Source organism: Crinia signifera, chromosome 6, assembly GCF_055691185.1.
Source record: "Crinia signifera chromosome 6, ASM5569118v1, whole genome shotgun sequence".
Taxonomy (NCBI): domain Eukaryota; kingdom Metazoa; phylum Chordata; class Amphibia; order Anura; family Myobatrachidae; genus Crinia; species Crinia signifera.
The window spans coordinates 22,539,513-22,557,770 of record NC_139222.1 but is presented as its reverse complement, the minus strand read 5'-3'; the positions used below and the strand labels follow the sequence as shown (position 1 = coordinate 22,557,770).

Here is an 18,258-nt window from a genome sequence, read left to right as displayed (position 1 = left end):
CTAAGGCTTCACCAATAATAGCCACGTTCGAAGGAGTAAATTAGGTTCACTCCAACTCCCGGTGCCACCTGGTCTTGGCAAGGAAACAAGGTGCCCACCACCTCCAGAGCAGACAAGAGGATTGCTAATTAAAAACCCATAAACATGGAAGAAAACAATAATGTGGCACCACTGTCCTCTACAGGGGGGAATTCCTCCAGCAGCCCAACGTACACTTGTTTTGACTAATGATCCCTAGCTGGATCAATTCGGAAGGTAGTGAAGTAGGGAGCAATGATACAGTTTCCCACCAAACTACCCTGGATGCAACAATGCATGAAGGAGTTAATAATTACACAGTACTCTAACAGCCAGACCTATACATGCAGTTCTGCAGCAAGATGTTAAAACACCATATTATGGCTCCCACCATAACACTGAGGATCGCTTGTGGGAATACCAGAGTGACACCTTATAACTTTACACATAGATTATACTGCACTGCAATAAACAGACAATACAAATGCCTAGATGATAAAGGACAGTACAGGTCTGGGTCAAGACATAAGGAACCGGTACCAAGAAACAGGAAGAAACTTGGACTCATCTGTGACACAATCCCAGGATGCACAGCAAGGACACAGACTTCAGGCTTGCACACGATACTGACAGGCAAATCAAACTAGGACTGGCTGCACAAGGAAAATCACCGGCATGCTGGGAGCCTAACTAAATAACCTAGCATGCAGCCACACCCAAGCAGCAGAGTATGCATGAAACCCAGGGAAGATGGATCCGCAAAACCCGGAGTACTGATCCAGGGAAAACATACAAACTACAAACAGAATATATTACAGCAGATCGTAACACTTTGACCCGGCCAAACCAGGTTGGCAGGCATCTAAGCAGACTTTGGCGAGATTTTAAAGACTGACCATTCCTCAGGCTTATGTAGTGGCTTCGCAGCCTCCTCCATCTACCATTTCAGCCCACTCTACTCGATCGGTTGTCCCCTCTTGGGCAGCTGCCCGAGGGGTGTCTTTACAGCAGCTCTGTGGAGCGGCTACCTGGTCTGGACAAAGAACCTTTGTCCGTTCCTACAGGTTCGACCCCTTTGCGTCCCAAGCCTCTTAGTTTGCCTGACCGGTGTTAGGGGATTCCCAGCGCCGTCCCGCCCGGGATGGGTGCTCTGAGACATCCCCACTGTGATCTCTAGTGCCACCTAGTGGATGAATGAGAAAATGTGATTTTGTACTTCCCGATCATTCCCTTTCTCCTTTTCCACAGGTGGCACTGGATGCCCTCCCTGGTGCAGTTCTCCTTGGTTCAGGTTGCTTTCTCAGTTTTTTAGCCTCCTGCCTGAGTTAGTCTGGTTGTCTGTTGGACTCTCATTGTTGTATTTATGTGGTTTGCTTTTTAAAAATTATATTTCTCCATTTCGATGGTTTCTGAATGTTGAATTTTTGTTTGATCTTTATCTTGGAAGAGTGCTCTTTTCCAGCTCCCTCTGGGCACAAGACTTGAGCTTGGCTGTGGGGGAAAGCAGAGGGGAGGAGCAAGCCACACTACTGAAAATTCTTAAAGTGCCCATGCTCCTCTGTCACTACAACGCCCTCTTATCCTGCACCCTCCTCTGTCACTACAGCGGCCTCTTATCCCGCACCCTCCTCTGTCAGTACAGCAGCCTCTTATCCTGCACCCTCCTCTGTCACTACAGCGGCCTCTTATCCCGCACCCTCCTCTGTCAGTACAGCAGCCTCTTATCCTACACCCTCCTCTGTCACTACAGCGGCCTCTTATCCTGCACCCTCCCCTGTCAATACAGCGGCCTCTTATCCCGCACCCTCCTCTGTCAGTACAGCAGCCTCTTATCCTGCACCCTCCTCTGTCACTACAGCGGCCTCTTATCCTGCACCCTCCTCTGTCACTACAGCAGCCTCTTATCCTGCACCCTCCTCTGTCAGTACAGCAGCCTCTTATCCTGCACCCTCCTCTATCAATACAGCGGCCTGTTCTGTCAATACAGCGGCCTCTTATCCTGCACCCTCCTCTGTCACTACAGCGGCCTCTTATCCTGCACCCTCCTCTGTCAGTACAGCAGCCTCTTATCCTGCACCCTCCTCTATCAATACAGCGGCCTGTTCTGTCAATACAGCGGCCTCTTGTCCTGCACCCTCCTCTGTCACTACAGCGGCCTCTTCTGTCACTACAGCGGCCTCTTATCCTGCACCCTCCTGTCACTACAGCCGCCTCTTATCCTGCACCCTCCTCTGTCACTACAGCCGCCTCTTATCCTGCACCCTCCTCTGTCACTACAGCCGCCTCTTATCCTGCACCCTCCTCTGTCACTACAGCAGCCTCTTATCCTGCACCCTCCTCTGTCACTACAGCAGCCTCTATTCCTACACCCTCTATCAATACAGCGGCCTCTTATCCTGCTCCCTCCTCTGTCACTACAGCGGCCTCTTGTCCCGCACCCTCCTCTGTCACTACAGCGGCATCTTATCCCGCACCCTCCTCTGTCACTACAGCGGCCTCTTATCCCGCACCCTCCTCTGTCACTACAGCGGCCTCTTATCCCGCACCCTCCTCTGTCACTACAGCGGCATCTTATCCCGCACCCTCCTCTGTCACTACAGCGGCCTCTTATCCCGCACCCTCCTCTGTCACTACAGCGGCCTCTTATCCCGCACCCTCCTCTGTCACTACAGCGGCCTCTTATCCCGCACCCTCCTCTGTCACTACAGCGGCCTCTTATCCCGCACCCTCCTCTGTCACTACAGCGGCCTCTTATCCCGCACCCTCCTCTGTCACTACAGCGGCCTCTTATCCCGCACCCTCCTCTGTCACTACAGCGGCCTCTTATCCCGCACCCTCCTCTGTCACTACAGCGGCCTCTTATCCCGCACCCTCCTCTGTCACTACAGCGGCCTCTTATCCCGCACCCTCCTCTGTCACTACAGCGGCCTCTTATCCCGCACCCTCCTCTGTCACTACAGCGGCCTCTTATCCCGCACCCTCCTCTGTCACTACAGCGGCCTCTTATCCCGCACCCTCCTCTGTCACTACAGCGGCCTCTTATCCCGCACCCTCCTCTGTCACTACAGCGGCCTCTTATCCCGCACCCTCCTCTGTCACTACAGCAGCCTCTTATCCCGCACCCTCCTCTGTCACTAGAGCAGCCTCTTATCCTGCACCCTCCTCTGTCACTACAGCGGCCTCTTATCCCGCACCCTCCTCTGTCACTACAGCGGCCTCTTATCCCGCACCCTCCTCTGTCACTACAGACTAATGAGGGGAATGTATCTGCCCAGTGGGGGAGCCACCAGGCACTATTATTTTAAATTCAATAGTTTTTATTGATTTTTTAACACACCCCGATACCCAAACAGGCAGGCAGATCAATATACATATGATATACAACAAGTGAGTGGCATAGTACATCATAAAGACTGATAAAACAATCTACATTAATTACCAGATATACAAAGCACTTCCTGCGTATGTTACTATATTGGGAATACCCGAAGGCCCCATTCAGGTAAATATCTAGTGTAATGGAACAGGAGTGTAGGAGTGTATGGTAGAGATATCTCTAAGTCACCCATCGCAAGTTGTAGAGAGAATATCTACATACCAAAACAAAAGAATATATCGGCATTGAAGTGTCAAACAAACAATAAAAAAAAACCTACTACATAACCCCCCACCCTGTACAACCCACCCCCAACTAAGGCGTACTTGGATCCTATCAACTAAACCTACCCCTAACCCACTATCTATCTATTGTGAACTATAGAATGGAAGTAAATTAGTGGCTCTTAGATAAAACAGAGTCAAAGCAACATCAGCAATAGGATATGGAAATTCCTATGTTAGCTAAACCATGGCAATTTTTTTTTAAATTAATCTACTCCTGTCACCCTGCCCACCCACTAACTACACTAATACCCCTTTTACAATGCCGCAAAAGCCCGGTTCAGCAGCGGTGTAAATGGGTCACGTCGTGTCCCTTTACATGGGACTTCTACCCAGGTCCTGACCTGGGTAGAACATTGCTAGGAACTGGGTAGAGGGCGGTGTAAACGGGTACGCCGGATCATCCTACCCGGCTTCCGTTTACATTAATGGAGGACGGCCAACTGCGGACTGCAGTGTCCGCAGGTTGGGGTGGCACACACAGCTGCTGTCTTCTATACTCTGCAGACAGGAGCGGCGCTTGGAGATGATGTCATCTCCAAGCGCTGCCTCCGTCTACACTGCGGGTAGGCACCACAGTGTAAATGGGGTAAATCCGGGATCTGACCCGGCTTGGATCCTTGTTCCAAATGCCCCCCCAAAATTATAAAACACAGGATGTTGAGAACAGGATATGCCGAGCATATGACCCTAAGCAAGGACAAGCTATGTCACCCCCCAGATATGTCGCTAGGTCACATGTGGTAGCTAGGATATGTAGTGACATATAAATTAAGGTGCAGAGTGATAAACTAAATAGTATAACTCAGATTACAATACAGGACAAAGTAATAAAACAGGATATATAAACATAGGGTAATAAGAAAAATACTAAAAGGTGCGAATAGCATCATATATTAGAAATAGATTACATCCCGAGACCACTAATCAGGCCAACTCTCGGTTCCCACAAGGAGCTTGGCAATCATAATAAACTCAGGAGAGCAACCGAAATATGCAGGTGTAACGGTTAGGTGCTGGCTCGGGTGCCGCCACCTCCCTGCTTACCTGACCGCTCCGGCGCTGCAGGTTCAGGGACGGCGGCCATCTCCTTCCAGCGATCGCCGGGCAGGCCAGTCGGAAGCGTCCGGGACATTGCTAAGCAACGCCCCGAACTTACGCCACACGGACGGCAGCAGGGAGAAACTTTTGACGGGCGCACCAGACCTCACTTTTGCCGGTGGAGGCGTCGGATTTGAATAAAATTCGGCCATTCAGTCAGACGCCGGTTATATTGTCCTGCCGGTGCCTGTGCTGCATTCTCCTGAGTTCTGTCTACTGGGATACCATCTTTCCAGATAAGTCAGGGGCTCTCTCTGCAGCTGTTTCTGGCCTCAGGACCAGATGGCACCGGTCTGGGGCCAGACCTAATTTGGCCCCACAAACTGGCTGTTAATGATGAAGCCTTAGCCCACAGGAGATCAGCAGGACCATAGAGTCACGGCAACCGGGTCCACACACCCAGTTCTACCTCACAGTATCTACGCGACTATGGATAAGCAAATTCCAGGATCTCATCACAGCCAATAGTAACAAAGAAGGAGATCTAGGGGAAGCAGTGACATTATCAATGTTTACGGGCGTAGTGCAGCAAATGTCACTAAATTTGCACTGATTCACAGATGTGCAGATATCCATGACTGAATCCGGCACATAAACAGAAGGGGCCATCTGGTCAGGGGTTAACATAACTGAGGATAGCAGCAGATATTATTAGAAGAAAAATGAAGGAAACAAAAAACAGGATATAGAAACAAGAGTAAATTAAAACAGGTCTTCTGCAGATAAACCGCACAAAATATCAAACTGGCCAAATGTCCAAGCCTTTCATCTGTACTGTCAAAGTAAAAGTCTCAACCCGATTTTTATATATATATATATATATATATATATATATATATATATGAGGATAGGTAAGATAGAATGTAACTCCTAAACTAAATGGACGAGTGGACCCATTGTACCCATCACGGAGCACAGGAGAGTCTTTTCAACATGGTCGCCTCTAATGGCACACCTGCACTAGGTGTACAACTTCTGGAGGAGATAAAGCCACCCCGCAGACAGCTACGGGAGATGTAGGCGGGATGGGAATGAAGGATGAATCCACCCTGATCTTGTCGGTACACTGCTCACAAGCAGAAAGGGTGATCCTGAACAGCGGCGTCTATATTAGAAACCATATGCAGCAGCCTGGGTGATGAGGCATTTATTGCCTGAAGGATGCTAGAGACGGGAATAGCCATAGTGGAGGAGTCGAGTAGGCCCTGGCCCACTGTAAGGATCACAGAGATTGTAGCGACCCAATGCAGGTACCCATTAATTGGGGGATAGCGACAGCTGTAACGCCCCCAGATATGTTCACAGTAAGCAGGTTGCAGGTATCCCCTGGTGTCAATTGTATGAGCAGCAGGCAGTGAAACAGTGGAGTTATATAGATAGATATATCTATATATATAGATATATCTATTTATCTATTTAAACACACAGTCCAACAAGCGGCACTCACAGGAGTTTGGAAATACAAACCACTCAGACACTGGGGTCAGTAGCGACTGAGTTATCTGCTCAAATACATGTGTGGCTGCATATGACATACAATATCGATCTATGATATATATATATATATATATATATATATATATATATATATATATATATATATATATAGGTACTTGTGGATTATCACGGCTCCCATCGCATGCCATATATAGCGGCATGCGATTTTTTTTTTTTTTTACAAAATCGCATGCGATCGCATCGCATGCGTTTTTAACAGAAAAGCATCCAAATGCATTGAAATTAGTATCAAACATGTTCAATGGCCCCCAAATATCATTTTTGAGGCTGTACCACCCCCACTATCAACGCGAACCCGAAGCGTGGCGAACGCAGCGGTACGTGTCCTACGACCTTTTCATATCCCCACTATCCACGTCGGCGTGGAGTTGAGAATAGAAAGTGTGGCGAGCGCAGCGAGCCCGAAGCGGACACCTGTGAAGCCCGCGAGGGGCGGCGTATACTTGTGAAGGTATCAGTGTCCCCTTGCCACGCTTCGGGCTCGGTGGCTCGCTGCGCTCGCCACACTTTCTATTCTCAACTCCACGCCGTCGTGGATAGTGGGGGTATGAAAAGGTCGTAGGACGCGTACCGCTGCGCTCGCTTCGGGTTCGCGTTGATAGTGGGGGTGGTACAGCCTCAAAAATGACATTTGGGGGCCATTGAACATGTGTGATACTAATTTCAATGCATTTGGATGCTTTTCTGTTAAAAAACGCATACGATATCGTGGGAGCCGTGATTATCCACAAGTACACACACATATATATATATATATATATATATATATATATATATATATATATATATATACAAAGAATCAGGGTGCGCTAAGGTAAATCATACAACTGGTAATGATTCAAAGGTACAAATATTTAATATAAAAATGCCAAACAATGGCTAAAGGTAAATATCATTGCAAAGTTACACTATGATATCACAATCAGTTTTACAATCTGAAGAAAGGCCCTTTCTTCAGATTGTAAAACTGATTGTGATATCATAGTGTAACTTTGCATGATATTTACCTTTAGCCATTGTTTGGCATTTTTATATTAAATATTTGGTACTTGTGAGTTATCTGGACGCCCGATTTTTTGATTGTATGCCTTAAGTTAAGGCATACAATCAGATGCGATGCGATGCGATATCGCATCGCATCGCATCGCATGCGACCATCGGATGCGATGACCCGATTTTTCCATAGGAATCAATGTTAAAATGATTCCTATGGAAAAAGGGGTCCTTTTCATACCCCTACTATCCAAGTGGGCATGGAGTTGGATATAAACCTGTGGCGAGCGTAGCGAGCCACCGAGCCCGAAGCGTGGCGAGCGAAGCGAGCCCCGCGAGGGGACGGTATTCCGTGTCCCCTCGCGGGGCTCGCTACGCTCGCCACGCTTCGGGCTCGGTGGCTCGCTACGCTCGCCACAGGTTTATATCCAACTCCATGCCCACTTGGATAGTAGGGGTATGAAAAGGACCCCTTTTTCCCATTGAATTCCATGTTAAAATGGACTCAGTCCATTTTAACATTGATTCCTATGGAAAAATCGGGTCATCGCATCGCATCGCATCGCATCCGATGGTCGCATGCGATGCGATGCGATGTGCCCGATCCGACCCGATTTTGAAATCGGGCGTCCGGATAACTCACAAGTACCAAATATTTGTACCTTTGAATCATTACCAGTTGTATGATTTACCTTAGCGCACCCTGATTCTTTGTATTTCTATCTGTTCTGGGTTCCAGCTAACAGGGGACCTTCAGGGGTGCTGCTTTGGGCTATTAGGGCGCGGTGTTAGGTACCTTCTGCCTTTCTTTTATATATATATATATATATATATATATATATATATATATATCAAATAAGACGCTGTGTAAAGAGGTTTATTTCTTATAAAGTCAGTGAATAGGTGAAACTTGTTAGGACACAGTACAATGGATTCCATAGCATATAGTCATATGAAATGTGTTTTACAGCCATTCACATTGTCAGTGAATGGAGAAGCCTCATTCAGGGTTATTGATTGCTGAAATCACAGTGCCAGGCTGCGGTTGCCAAGGGTAACAGGATGCATGGTTTAGAACAGGGCTGGGCAATTGTGGCCTTCCAGATGTTGAGGAACTACACATCCCAGCATGCCTTGCATCAGTTTCAGCATGGCCCACTTAGCAAAACTAATTCAAAGCATCCTGGGATGTGTAGTTCCTCAACATCTGGAGGGCCGCAATTGCCCAGCCCTGGTTTAGAAGGTAATGAATACAGCGTAACTACTATATTGTCCACTGGTCTATTAATATTATGATTTTAATAAGGTTCAAACCTTTTTTACAGGGTGTAACCAGACTTAAACCTCCATATAGGCAGCCAGTGGCGCCTTGGGATTTATCTTTGGTTCTGGCAGTATTACAGAATCCTCCTTTTGAGCCGTTAAGGTCGGCTGATCTTAAATATGTTCCTTTTGTTAGCCATTGCTTCGGCTAGACGTGTATCGGAGCTAGGAGCCTTATCCTGCAAGTCTCCACATTTAATTTTTCATGAAGATCAGGCTGTGCTGCGAACAGTTCCTAAATGTCTACCTAAGGTAGTCTCTTCCTTTCATTTAAACCAGGAGATTGTACTTCCGGTGTTTTCCCCACCTGATGGGGTTACGAATAGGGACATATTAAGGAAATTGGACGTAGTTCGCGCCTTGCAAATATACGTGGAAAGGGTAAAGGACATTCGCCAAACAGATTTGCTGTTGGTGTTGTATGATGTCCATAAGAGAGGGTGGCCTGCTTCTAAGCAGACTATTGCCAGGTGGTTAAGATCAGTGATTGCCTTTGCTTACACCAAGGTAGGCAGACCTGTTCCTTCTCGGATTATTGCACATACCACCAGGTCAGTTGCTTCCTCTTGGGCTGTGCGTCATGGGGCTACAGCGGAGCAGTTGTGTAGGGCTGCCACTTGGTCCTTTGTTCATACCTTTACCTAATTTTTCAGGTTCCATGAGTTCGCGTCGGAGGACGCTTCATTTGGACGAGCAGTGATGAGAACTGGCAGTCTGAGCGTACCCTCCCATAGGACCGGCTTGTGAACGTCCCAAGGTTAGCTGTGTCACCGGACTGGACGAAAGAGAAAAGGGGATTTTTGTAAGAACTTACCGTTCGAACCCCTTTCTCCATCCCAGTGACACAGCGATCCCTCCCTTACGCTCAGTAAGTCATACCGTTCATGGTGTCATGTTATGGTTATATGATTGTGCATATAAGATGTTGGGCATTGTACTGATTTATGTTTCCTAGTGTGCTTTAGAAGTTGAACTGAAGCATTGTGGGATGCAGAAGGGAGGAGCCTGCGTCCAAAGTCTTCAGCATAGGTGCCTTCGCTCCTGCGGACCCTCCTACATCCCAAGGTTAGCTGTGTCACCAGGATGGACTCAGAGAAAGTGGTTTGAATGGTAAATTCTTACAAAAATCCCCTTTTAATCTGAATACAAATATTATCTCCTAACCATAAATTACCCAGTTTTGCTACCTTTCTTCCATATTGGTACTACATTAGCTATGCGCCAGTCCCTTGGTACAGTCCCCGAGTGATCTCAGGAAGCACTTGGGGGTGTGGTATAACACACCGACAGTCGAGATTCCGACAGTCATTACTCCGACGTCAGTATCCCGACTGCACAGCGGGGGGAGCGCAATGAAGCCCCTTGTGGGCTTGCTGCGCTCGCCACCTATTTTATTCTCCCTCTGTGGGGGTCGTGGACCCCCACGAAGGAGCAGACGGGATTCCGATGTCGGAGTAATGACTGTCGCAATCCGGACTGTCGGGGAGCCGTCCGGCACCCGCACTCGGATAGGTGCATTATATCTGGGCAGGTTACACTTTTTAGTCTAATGGGAAATCTAGAACAATGGTAAATTATCTTATATACATTTTCTCGGCTGTCATGAGTAAGAGAGCTGGTCTGGGTATTGTGGAAGACCATTTCCTAGTCGATATCCTGGACTATCCCTTGTAGTTCCCTTTCCCAAGCTCCTGTGAAAGAGGTGGGAAGAGGGAAGGTATTTTCTATAATGGTAGTATAGAGGTACGTGTGGGAGATTGAGATCTTTATTTGGCTTAAGCTGGGTACACATCTATACAATCCCTGTTTTCTTGCGACCGTTCATAGACCCGTCGGACCGTTTTCAAACAGCCAATACACGCGTACACACCTGTACAATTTTATTTGCGACGTCCGATGTACTCCCGTCCCAAACAGTCACAAGAAAAAGATTGTACCACCGTACACACTATCGATTTGGGCTTTTGACACGATACATATAAACAAAATTATCATAATGGGCTGGGTTAAGGGCATACCAAAACAAAGAGGCGTGAGTACAGAACCTAAACAAAAGTCGGGGTACGCCTCTACAGTCAGCCGGCAGGGGGACTATGGACAGATACGGCAAACTTCTATAAAGCCGAGGGAAAGCGTCTACAGTCAATTTTATGGTATCTGTCCATAGTCACCCTGCCGGCTGACTGTAGACGCTTTCCCCCGTCTTTATAGCAGTTTGCGGTAACTGACCATAGTCACCCTGTCGGCTGTAAAGATGGGGTACGCGCTGAGCAGGCAGCCCTAGAAAGAATGCAGTGAGGAGAGAGGTCAGCTGGTGAGTGAAGGAGACAGGACAGCACAGGGATTTGGGAGGGGGATGGAGGGAGCTGCTGTATGTGAGGATGGGATGCTGTCATGGCAGGTACAGGCAGAGGAATGCGGTTCCAGAGCATCACTGACCACACTGGATGCACCTGTAATACACTGGTGAAAGCAGCAGAGGTGACAGGACTCCGGGGACCGCTCTAAAGTAGTACATATGGCCAGGCAGTGCGACTGCTTCCCAGAGCCGCCCCTCCGTGCCCGGGCATCGCTGCCCTCTGTGCCCGGAGCATGGGACGTCCCCAGATTGGAGTATACATCAAGCTTGGCCGCATGGCTCCCCACACACAGTATCCACCTATTCATTGTAGCCGGCGGCTGGAGTGCAGGAAGGGCTGCGGGTCCCGTCTGACTACTGGGCGCTTGCCGCCTGCCCTGGCATGACCGGCGCTCCGTGCAGGCTGCAGCCAATTCCCCTCTGTACCATGCGAGGGACCATGTTCGCTAACCTCTCCTCTCGCATGCCGGAGTTACACTGGGGAATAGAAGGCGACCACAGGGAGCATGGGCACTTTAAATAAAAAGATTAGAGTGGCTAACTCCTCCCCTTCTACTTCCCCTCCAGGCCAGTCAGAAAGGTTGTGCCCGGAAGGGAGCAGGAAGATAAAACACACTTCCGAAGATACATCATTCAATACAAGAAGTAAAGAAGAAGGCAGTGAGAAAACACTGAAAATTCAAACATACATAGTCGACAATGTAACATAATAACATAACCAACGTAACCCTAGCAGGGAAACTCCAAGGTAATGGTCATTGTAGGATATAAGCCCGAAGGCAACTTAAAGGAGAACAGCGCTGTGGTGGGCGTCCAGTGACACCTGTGGACTCGGGGAAAAGGATTTACGGTAAGTACAAAACCCCTCTTTCTCCTTCATCCACTAGGTGTCACTGGAGTTACACTGGTGATGTCCCAGAGCCCTCAATCCCGGGTGGGTGAGTGCTGAGAACCCCTTAATACCCTGCGGCCAAACACTGAAGCAGGAGCCGCAAAGGTATCAAACCTGTAGAACCTAACAAAGGTTCTGCAGCCAGACCAGGTAGCCGCTCGGCAGAGCTGCTGTAGAGAAACCCCTCGGGCAGTCGCCCAAGAGGACCCCACCGACCTGGTTGAATGCGCTGTAATGCAAACAGGAGGAGTCCGTGAAAAGGTGACAGAGGCCTGACGTATGGTCAACCAAATCCACCTGGACAGCGTCTGTTTGGAGGCTGGCCATCCACGACGCACAGGGTCGTAGGTCACAAACAGCGAATCAGACTTCCTCATAGAGGCTGTGCGGGCTACATAAATCCTTAGAGCCCTAACCAAATCCAAGGATCTCTCCTCCGGTGAGTCCTCTGGGAAAGCAGGAACCACAATGGGCTGGTTCAAATGAAAGGCCGATACTACCTTTGGAAGGAAGGCCAGGCTGGTACGGAGCTCCGCTCTGTCAGAATGAAATTGAAGAAACGGGGAGCGACAAGAAGGAGCCCCCAGTTTCGATACACGTCTGGCAGATGCCAGAGCCAGCAAAAGTACGACCTTCCAAGGGCTCAAAAACCGAGGACTGAAGGTACTCCAGCACCAAGTCCAGGTCCCAGGGAGCCGTTGGAGGACGAATGGGTGGCTGCACCTCTGGAAGAAAAGCTAACTTCTTCTGAAAAAAGATGGAGAGAGCTGAGACCTGAACCTTCAAGGTATTCAGCCTCAGCCCTGCAGACAAACCTTCCTGCAGAAAAAGGAGGAGTCTCGCCTTCTTGAACAGGCATGTGGATACCCCACGCCTCTCGCACCAAGCCACATAAGAGCGCCATATCCTGTGGTAATGCGCTGAGGTGACCTCTTTCCTGGCACGTAGCATGGTGGGTGTAACCGCACGGGGTATACCAGCTCTCCTCAGGATGGACCTCTCAGCAGCCACGCCGTCAAATGAAGATAACCTAAATCTGGGTAGATGAAGGGTCCCTGGCTGAGAAGGTCGTCTTGAAGAGGCAGAGGCCACGGCTCGTCTATCAGCAGAGCTGTCAGACTGGTGTACCAAGACAGACGAGGCCAGTCTGGTGCCACCAACAGAGCCGTGACCCCCTCTCTCCGAATCCGTTGAAGTACTCTGGGTATCAACGGGAATGGTGGAAAGAGGTACACACACTGGAAGGGCCAAGGAGCCACCAGCGCGTCGACCCCTTCTGCTTGAGGATCTCGTGTTCTTGCGAAGAACCGTGGAAGCTGGATGTTGTGGCGGGACGCCATCAGGTCCACTTGGGGACAGCCCCAGCGATGTATCGGCTTCTGAAAGACTTGAGGGTGCAAGCAACACTCTCCTTGATGTACGTCCCGCCGACTGAGAAAGTCGGCCTCCCAGTTCTCCACTCCGGGGATGAACACAGCGGACAGGGCCAGGGCATGGGCCTGCGCCCAAACCAGGATCCTGCTGACCTCCTTCATGGCTGCGCAACTGCGGGTGCCTCCCTGCTTGTTGATATACGCAACCGTCGTGGAGTTGTCGGACTGGACACGAACTGCTTTGCCCTGGAGAAGAGGTCTGGCCTGTAGAAGAGCATAATAGACAGCTCGTAGTTCCAGAACATTGATGGAAAGCAGACTCTCCTGTTGTGTCCACAATCCCTGATACTGACGGTCCAGGGTGACCGCACCCCAACCTCGGAGGCTGGCGTCCGTGGTGATTAGGGTCCAATCCCAAATCGCAATCCTCCTTCCCTGTTGTAGGTTGGCGGTGTTCAGCCACCAGAGCAGGGACAGACGAGCCCGTGGGGACAGGGTCACCCTCTGCTGCAGATGCAGGTGAGAGCCTGACCATTGATGGAGGAGCGACAGCTGGAAGGGGCGAGAATGAAACCGGGCGTATTGTATCGCCTCGAAGGTGGATACCATCCTCCCCAGCAGTCTGGTGCACAGGTGCACAGACACCTGTCTCCGGCGTAGGACAAGCCTGACCAAGGCCTGTAAGGACTGAAACTTGTCCGCTGGTAGGAACACCCGCATCTGACTGGTGTCCAGGATCATCCCTAGAAACAAGAGACGCTGAGTGGGGTTAAGCTGCGTCTTGGCAAAGTTGAGGATCCACCCGTGTGATGTGAGGATCTTCTGTGTGAGAAGAATGTGCTCCAGCAGGGTGTCCTGTGAACGACTCTTCAGCAGAAGGTCGTCCAAGTAGGGGATCATAGTAACCCCCTGCATGCGGAGAACCTCCATCATGACCGCCATCACCTTGGTGAAAACCCGAGGTGCGGACGAGAGGCCGAACGGAAGGGCCTGAAACTGCCAATGCCGCTCCTGCACCGCGAACCGCAGATATGCTTGGTGCGGGGCCCAAATGGGAATGTGCAAGTAGGTGTCCTTGATATCTATGGATACCAAGAACTCTCCTTCTTCCAAACCCTGGATCACGGACTGTAGGGACTCCATCTTGAATCTGGCCAAGTGCAAGTATGGGTTCAGATCCTTCAGGTTGAGAATAGGACGTACCGAGCCATCCTGCTGTGGTACGAGTAACAGGCTGGAGTAGTAGCCCCGGATACGCTGTTCTGCGGGGACCGGAACCACCACTCCCATGTCCTGCAGCGTGGCGATGGTGGCCAAAAGCTGTTGTCCTTTCTCTGGAGGAAGAGGAAGACCGGTCTTGAAAAACCTGTCTGGGGGAGACATGCTGAAGCGAATCTTGTAACCTAGGGTTACAAGCTCTTTTACCCAGGCGTCCTGACAGGACTGGAGCCACACGGAGCCAAAGTTCCGTAAACGAGCTCCCACCCTGGGATCCCCCGAGTGGGACGGTGGTTCGTCAGGCTTGGTGGCTTTGGGGTCCAGAGCGGTAGTGGAAATTAGAGGACATTTTTTGCTTTTTTCCCAAAAAGGTAGGACGGGAAGGGGTGTCAACTCCCTCTGTCACATTACAGGCCACTTTGACCATTTGAATAAGGTCCTCAATACCCTGAGAGGGTTGAGCAGGGTCTTGTGTGTCATATACTAACACATCCTGTGCATCCTGCACATCCTTCATGTCGTCCCCAGGGGGCGCAAATTCTCCCTCCTCTAGGTCTGGCATATCGTCAGAGTCAGGGGAGTGGTGTAATGGAGATGCCCTTCTCCTCTGCAAAGGTTAGATTTGTGTCGACTTGTGGACTTGTAGTAGTAGTAGGATGGTTTTCGTTAATAAATATGATCACACCTCACCCAAAGTCCAGACTAGCCTCAGGAAACATTGGCCTATCCTGGCATCCGACCAGTCCCTCAAACTGCAACAATATGGCCCACCGATGGTAGCCTACAAGAAGGGACCCAATCTTAAAGAACTCCTCATGCGACCTACTACAAGTCCACAAGTCGACACAAATCTAACTTGGCTTCATTCAATACGACCAGGCTGCTTCCGTTGTGCCGGCTGCACAACCTACAACAGCCTTACCCCGGGCTCTACTTTCCCACACCCCCATACAGGTAAACCTACTAAAATAAGGTACCGCCTACACTGTCAAATGGATCATGTGGTCTACCTCCTCTACTGCCCTTGTGGGCTTGCCTATGTCGGCATGACGACACGCAAATTCCGGGAAAGGATGGCGAATCACCGCAACTCGATCAGAGCTGCCATTGAGACAAAAAAAGCAGAACTCCCTGTTCCCTGCCACTTCCTGGCAGCAGGCCATCAGAACTCCAGCCTCCGTTGCCACATTATCGACTGGGTACCCCCACCCCCTCGTGGAGGCGACCGTGGACTGGCACTGAGGAAACTGGAAAGCAGGTGGATCTATCGACTAGACACACTTGCCCCTAAAGGACTTAACGAGAACAACCCCCTATCCATCTTTTTAAAATGAACCCGATAAGCCTTTTTGCGCTTTATGCATTATCTAGACTTGATCCTCTGTGCAGTCATCCGACTGATGAACGATTTGTTCCATACCTGTGACATTTCCACTGCTAATATTATGTGTGATCCTCCCTTTTTGCATTGTTTTTGTTGTGTAAATCTGTTGCATTTTTTTCATGTATTTTTTTGCATTTTCTTGCACCTTTTTGTACTCTGTGTATAGTTTATACGTGCCCCCTTTTTTCAAAATATTGTTGTCAAGACCTTTATCCACATATCTATCAGTGCTCTCTATGCAAAGACAGCACTGACCCAGAGAGACATGTACAGACCCTGTTGGTACACCATATAGTCACCTACCACTCCCCCACGTATCTCCATTGATCTGAATCACCTTCACTCCACTGCCCAGCATATCCCTACCCCTGGTGTCGATCTCTTCGCTACACCACTCTAACACTCCCCGTGCATGACACGGGCTATGCACGTAACCCTCAGTAACCCCCTACTTTCCGGTGGATACCCTAGAATCCTCTTATCCACTACCCCTCTAACACGCATCTCGGTGACCAATTAACTAAAACCACGTTTGGGGTCCTTTTAATGCATCCCAATCCTAAACTTAATTCCTTTCACTAATCCCAACCAACACTCTTTCCGCCTACCCTGGTGTTTGCAGGTAACCCCTCCCGGCTTTATACCTCGTTTTTATAAACGCAAGCACGGCCACATAAACACAATAATATTGACATACTATGGCTCCAGCCCAGGTATCCCTTGTTGCCATGACCACACCGTGCTCTTAACATATGGTAACCTTAGTTACGCACAGCCCCGGCATACTCCCGGAAGCTGTGCGCCCCAGACCTGCGTTTCAGCTGTTACGCACTTCCGGTTTCACCGGAAGTACGATAGCGCCTCTCAGACCTGAGTCTGTGGCGCCTCCCAGCTCCATTCCCCACTTATGGTATAAATAGCCGGACGGGAGGGCAGTCAGATCAGCTGGCTGACCCTGCCCTTGTCCAGGCTGTTCCTGAGCCGCTGACTACTTGATGTTTCATTGAAAAACGTAACTATGCCTTTGCCTTTGTATGTGTACATGTCTTTTGATTCAGCGTTACATGTACCAACTGTTTGTATTTCTTGTATACCTGTAGGCTCCTTGATAAAGGTCCATATTGGGACCGAAACGTCGGGGCTTGTATACCTTGATTGCTATATGCTGTGTTGGAATTAAAAACTTTTCTTTTTTATATCACATGGCTGAACTGTGATTTAAGGAGAGTGCTCTGCTTCCATACCTACTGGTGTGGAAAACTGTATTTATTTCATTGGGGCATGCTGTTGCATGTACCTTTGCCGGGCACCCCACTGCTGTCTCCATTTGGGTGAGAGTGCGGTCATTCCACTTTCTATATATATATATATATATGTCACAGAGATTCCACACACTACCACACACCCAAGGGAGAGTAGGTATAGATTAGTCCAGGTAGAAGGACTGGATAGGAGAGATAGTGAAGGAAAGGAGCTGCCACAGGGATTGAACAGCGCTATGGTATGTAACCAGGGAGCGCTATAGCCCTAGTTTTTAACACAGCCCAACTATCTCTCTCTAAGCTCTCAACCCCCCACTGTAACTCCCAATACCGGGAGAGCTTATAGCAGGACGGTCACCAGGATTGGCGATGTACTTGAAGCCTTTGGTGGGGCTGCAGCGGTACAGGAGCTTCCCACAATCGCAGCGGTGCCAGTGTAAAAAAGATGGCCGCCGCACGTGTGTCAGAGAGCGCTGGGGATAGCCGGGGCTGCTGGGAGTACCACGCGGTAGCTCCACCCCCCACCCGGCAGCTCTCACTTCTCCGGCGCCATTTTCCTAATAAACCCTGACCACCGCCGCAGGGAATACTTACAAACTCGCCTGCCGTCGCCCGTTGCCTCCCAAGACGGTGGTCTCAGCAGCCAGGGAGCCGGGCGCGTTACCATGGAAGCGGCCGGCTCCCTCCGGCAGGCTCCCACGTAGCAGGCAGATAGTGTATCACTATCTGCCTGTCCTCTGCGCAGTGTAAAAACCATGCTGATTAAAAAATCTCTGATGTGCTCTGAGAGCACACTAGTGTGTGTCCGCTCCCTTTCGGGCACAAACTAAGACTGACCTGGAGGGGAAGTAGAAGGGGAGGAGTTAGCCACTCTAATCTTTTTATTTAAAGTGCCCATGCTCCCTGTGGTCGCCTTCTATTCCCCAGTGTAACTTCAGTGACACCTAGTGGATGAAGGAAAAATCAGTATACACCACACACATTACAGTACAGGGTCACACAGTGTATTTATTACATATATATTGCAGAGAGGCTGTTATACATAATATAAAGCACAGGTACAGCAATGCGGTTATATAATGACTCAGTAATACATACACCAGCTGCTTTCCCATATACAGTTAGACTAGGAGACATGGAGTCTTATTGCACACTGA

The 18,258-nt window shown here is 49.5% G+C and overlaps 2 protein-coding genes across 2 annotated transcripts in view; one reads left to right on the top strand and one right to left on the bottom strand.

Moving 5' to 3' along the window:
- The window catches only part of LOC146009548 (uncharacterized), a 613,273-nt gene that overhangs the window by 24,534 nt on the left and 570,481 nt on the right, over window positions 1-18,258 (bottom strand). The window contains 3 exon segments of the mRNA XM_083149994.1: window positions 12,426-12,611; window positions 13,445-14,104; window positions 14,183-14,766. Coding sequence (XP_083006120.1) covers window positions 12,426-12,611; window positions 13,445-14,104; window positions 14,183-14,766 — 1,430 coding nt within the window.
- The window catches only part of LOC146007461 (uncharacterized), a 450,549-nt gene that overhangs the window by 8,905 nt on the left and 423,386 nt on the right, over window positions 1-18,258 (top strand). The window lies entirely within an intron of this gene.